Here is a 5588-nt window from a genome sequence, read left to right on the forward strand (position 1 = left end):
ACCTTGTTATCAAAGGAAGTGATAGTAATGGCTTGCAAAAGTATTGGGTAAAGGGATTAAGAGTAGATAATACAGTTAGTTGGGCACAATGGGCTGAATGCCCTCCTTCAATGTAATAATTCTGTGATTATGAAATGTCACAAGAAATGTGACATTTGGTGTGATAGCAGGAAGACCATGCACTTGGAAACATTTTAATATATTAAGAAACTTTTTTTCTTTCTTTGTGAGTCTGTATGCTTCTGTTTTTTTCCAGCATTGGGCAAGTAGTAAACATCAAAGCAAAAGTGAATCGTGCCTTTAACACAAGCTTGGAGGTATGAACCCTTGTTTCTGCAATGATTCACACTAATTCAATAAAGTAACAAGTCTTAGTGCTCTAATATTTCAAGGACTGTAATGGATTAAACTTTGTAAAGGTCTGGTATTTACTTAGCTCAATTTTTAAAATTTTTTTCATTTTTGCCCTCCTGTGGTTCCTCATTGGACTCCTACCAACTGCCAGCAGGTTAGTTTATCATTGACAGTAAAGTCAAGCTCAATCCTGGCATTCCCCCTGCAAACCACATCCAATTTGAGTTAAGAAATCAGGCAGTGACTCTGTCGCAAATCTAACAGCAGTGAAACAAATAACAGTACCCCAGTCTCAGTGTCAGAGCAGTCAGGGCATTAACCTTGAACATTGTGGTGTTGATGTTAAAATGTGCTTTTGGAGATCCAGTTTGGGTTGGGATTTGTGATGTTGGATCATGCTTTACAGATTGTTTCATTCAAAAGGTACCTCTTTTCTTAGGTTGGAGTTACAATCATTTGTGAAGATCCCTTAAGTGGAACACAATGGAAAGTCTGTAAAGCGTTTGCTACGTTTGTGGCTAAGGGATCAGGACTTCAAAAGGTAAGAGCGTGGGCTTAAAACATTTACTGAGATCTCCAGGTTGTGCTCTACCTAATAAATATTTTCTGTAAAGTTGTTGCCAGATTGTTCGTTTGATTAATAGTCTTTAAGTACAAACTCTGTAAATCTCTAGATGTATAGTTGAATTAGTAAGGAAGTTTATCAGTGTTGATACTAGCCACTGGATGAACAATTTAGGATTCAAGTCAGGAAGTACTTTTTTACCCGTCTGCAGTTGATAAACTGTAACACTCTACTGACTGCAAAGGAGCTTTAGTCAATAAAATTCATGCACCTTACTGAAGAATCCATTTGAATTTTATTAGATTAATTGTAGGTAGTTATAACTCCACTTACAGGCAGTAAATCCAGTGAATGATTCTTCTTCAGAATCATATATTGGTTGATCCCCTTGTGGGTCAGAACTTGGTTTAACACAGCCTTGAATACATTCAATTACCCAGCCTCTTCAATGATTGCTGTCACAGATAGGCCAGACCAGGTAGGGATGCCAGAATTTCTTTTCTAATGAACTTGTTCACTGTGACACCGACGCGAGGGCACTCTTCCCAGTGACACTGACTGGGAGGACATGCTTCCCAGAATACCAATGGCACTTTCCATCATTTTGCTTATGCTTGAACGTAGACTGATGGGTTGTAATTTGCCAAATTGGGTTAGTCGTGCATTTTATGGACAGGATAAAGATGGGCAGTTTCTCATTGTCAGATTGGCGCTAGTATAATGAGGCTGCAATGGATCATCTACTTGCCAGTTCTGGCTGAAGATGCAACAAATGCTTCAGCCTTTTGCATTGATATGCTGGCCTTCTTCATCATTGAGGAAAAAGATACCTTTTGGTGTTTCTTGTTAATTATTTAATTGTCCACCATCATTCATCACTAGATTCACTAGATGTAGCAAGACAGCAGATCTTTGATTAGGTCTGCTGTTTGTGGGATTTCATATCTCTATCGTATGCTGCTTTTACTGTTCAGCCTGCATGTAGTCTACTGTTGTTGCTTTAGTAATCGTCACTTCATTTTTAGGTATGTTTTGTGCTACTCCTGAAATGCTCTCCCATGCTAGTTTCACAGGTTATGTGGTCATGGTGCAGCACCGGGTCGTTTAACTCACAATAGCTTGCATTTATATAATACCTTAATGAGGTAAAGTGTCCCAAGGTTCCTGAGAGGGCATTATCAACCAAAATTTAACATGATCCATGTAATTGGACATTTGGACATGTGTGAAAAATCTTGGTTAAAGACTTAGATGTTAAGGAATGTTTTAAAGGAGAACAGAGAGGCAGAGAGTGGTAGAGATTTGAATGCTTAGGTCCAGACAAGTTAAGGATGGCAAGTTCCTTTCCCCGAGTGAACCAGTTCTTTCCATTTCTAGTGGTTGCTTTCTGATTCCAGCCCATACATCGCAAAGCATCAATGAGTTTAGTTTGCACTTTGCTACTTTGGGATTCAAATTCATGATCACTGTTGCTAGTCAGTACCATAGCAATTAGTCCATCTTACTATCTGCTCAATTATTTGACTTTCTGCTAACTTCTGAAATCAAATGAGGCATGATCTGATTTTAACAAATTGAATTCTGGCAGCACTTCACATTTTTTTAAAATCACAGTAACTTTGAAAATAGTTGATAGTTTTAAAAAACTTGGCAAGTAACTGTGGTGCACCTTTGTCAACAATGACTCTGTTTAGATTGACCTCAGTTTACCCAAATATCTGCAGGGACTGTTCTGATAAAAGTCAAGAAATTGCCATCAGTGTGGCAACAGTGGTGAAGCTATTTGCTAGTATGGCTGAAGTGATGGTGTACCCAGTCAGTATACTGACAGTATGACTTTCCTCTTCACAAAATGCAATCCAAACCTTCAGCGGCATTTTTCAGAAAATGTTGATTCTACTTTCCGTGCCTTAGGAGATATTTTTATATGAACAGAAAACCATCACAGGGCTGTGTGCTTTCTAGAGCTTGATACTGAGCAACCTTTATGAGACCCATGTCATCCTTCCTGGTGCATGTTGCAAAGTGTGATAGTAGCAGTAATTTCTTTCTCTCTCTTGCATAGAACATTTCCCACAATAGCATAGCTGAGGCTAATAATTTGATGATGGGGACACCAGGCTTAGTCCGTATCTTAATCCTTGTTTTTTAGTCCTTTAGTTCTCTTTCTCCTGATGGCGGCATTGTTTTACTGCTTTCAGTGATTTATTTCCTTTGTCCCTCCATCATGCTGCATCAAATGACCAACACAGTTTCTTCTCCCAACTCTAGTTTCCTGTAAGATCTGATTCTTGTGATATGTTTCCATATGCACAGGAAGCCATCTGTGGCATATTCAAGCAGGCATTCTTTCATGACAATGTTAGTAGGCTGTTCAACACTGAGGGCATCACACTCAAACCTTATCCCATTCCCACCAGATGTCCAGATGTGAACTTCCAGCTAGATCAATGGATAATGATCAAATGGAGGGAAGTAACCATGGCTACTTAGTGTTTGGTAGCTGAACCCAAGAATGTATTGGATCATTTGCAAGAAGTAACTTTAACAAAGGAAAGTGACCTTTCTCCAATATTTGCTTCATTGATGTGACCATCGATTTCTTACCAGGTGCAGTTAAAGCCTGTGATTCCTAGAACTTCTGAAGAACAGATGGAATACAGCATCGCTGCTGAGCGGCGCCGAATGAGGCTACACCACCTGGAAACCATCAAAGATCTGGTCTCCTCCTGCACAATTCGAGATGGTAGCCCTTTTGCCTTCTCTGCATTACTAACCCACACACAATCTTTATGGGAGAATAAGAAATTAATTGCAGAATAGCAGCCTTCATAGTTAGCATCCATTTAACCAAGCCGTTTCTGAAGAAGGATCCAGACCCAAAACGTCAGCTTTCCTGCTCCTCTGATGCTGCTTGGCCTGCTGTGTTCATCCAGCTCTTCACCTTGTTATCTCTCTCGCTATCTCAGACTCTTGATTTGAGTGATCTACATTGGATTACATAGGATATACAGCACTTAATCAGGTTATTTGGCCCAACCAGTCCATTGCAATTGTTTATGTTTCACTCCAGCCTGTTTGTTTTTGAATCATCTAAACCTATCCTTTTACCATCTAATTTTTTTTTCCTCCCTCAGTCAACTAGATAAGTTTTCTCCAGTTTCCCCTTAAATCTATACTTCTCACTTCAGTGACTCCCTTAGTGGCAGGATCAATGTTTTCACTACTCTTTGGATGAAGAATTTTTTGTGAATTTACTGTTAGATGTCTTTGTGACAGTTGAATGCCTGTAATTATGCTTGTGCCCTTAATAATAAAAACTCTCTGAATCCACTTTATCAAAACCTTTTCATGATTTTGGTTCTGTTAAGTCATCCCTCAGCCTTTTAGTCAAGAGAGTAGAGCGCCAACCTGTCAATCTCTTCCAGTCATGTATGTCCAGACATATCTTACCATCCTTGTAATCCTGCTCTGAACCCTGTCCAGTGACTCATCTTTTTCATCATATGTTGACCTGTACTATCTAATATTGAATGCAGGTTTTGTATAACTTGCCCACTTTTCAATTCTATCCATTCAGAATCAAAGTCAAATACTTGGTTTGCTTTTACTAATGATTTTGCTCAACTATGGTGCAACTCTTAGTTTAGCATCTGAAGTAATTAAAGATTGCCTGTTCCCTCGTGAGCCCTACCAGATTATGCTCTTTTTAAAAAATATCTTGTATGTGTTGAACAAATTTCTTTTCTTGAGTTGTAGACGCAGGTACAGTTACAACATTTAAGACATTTGGACAGGTACATGAATAGAAAAGGTTTAGAGGGATATGGGCCAAATGTAGGCAAATAATTTAGTTTGGGGAAACTTGATCGGCATGAATGACTTGGACCGAAGGACCTGTTTCCTTGCTGTACAACTCAATGTCCGAAAGTATTCCGTGAAATAAAACAAATGACATGTAAATCATCATTGGTAATATATCATTCAGCATGGATTGATCAAACTGATGCGTTCAGTTCTGATCTCCACCCCATCCAAATAGTCCGACAGTGCATTCAGTAATGGAAAGTGGCAGCTGAGGAACACGTTGAGCTGACTAGACAATATGGACTTGAAACCCACGCAGTCAAGATTTTTCAAAGAAGTCTAAATTTGATTCAAGGAACAGACTGGTCTGCATAGAATGTGATATAAATGCTTCCTGTCTTGACCTAATACTTTCGTGAATGAGAAAGCATGCATAACTTAAGTGAAGCAGCTTCTTACACTTTGTTTCTTGCTCAATTTCTTCTCTCCCAAGATGGGTAATGACATCGGACAGAACAATTTTTGTTGTTGACACTAGCCTGAGTTGTTTGTTGGATGTCTCAAACTTACTGTAGAGTGGTATTTAAGTGGCAGTTTTTATTTGCTGTAAGTAATACTAAACACTCAGTTGAAGCAGTATGAAACGTTTGAATTAAAATTCATATTTCTAATCTCTCTCTCTCTTCCCAGCAGATGCAAAGCCCCCATTTCAAACTCCCTCTCACATTTCCCAGCAGTGAAGATTAGGTCTACTTCTTTTTCTATTTGATCTCCAATCTGAGATGCACAGAAATTTCCCATGATGGTTCCTGTACCCAGGGAGAGGAAACACACAATTGTTTAGAACTTTTGAGATAACAAG

The 5588-nt window shown here is 39.0% G+C and overlaps 1 protein-coding gene across 1 annotated transcript; it reads left to right on the forward strand.

The window, feature by feature from the left end:
- Positions 1-231: 231 nt before the first annotated feature.
- On the forward strand, positions 232-4365 carry LOC109937983 (acyl-coenzyme A thioesterase 11-like; the record flags this gene model as incomplete). The annotated part of the gene is made up of 3 exons (XM_048594808.1): positions 232-317; positions 794-895; positions 3530-4365. Coding segments are annotated over 3 exons (401 nt in total), but the record flags the coding sequence as incomplete, so codon positions are not given.
- Positions 4366-5588: the final 1223 nt, after the last annotated feature.

This window comes from Rhincodon typus, unplaced genomic scaffold, assembly GCF_021869965.1.
Source record: "Rhincodon typus isolate 14 unplaced genomic scaffold, sRhiTyp1.1 hic_rhity00015067, whole genome shotgun sequence".
NCBI lineage: Eukaryota > Metazoa > Chordata > Chondrichthyes > Orectolobiformes > Rhincodontidae > Rhincodon > Rhincodon typus.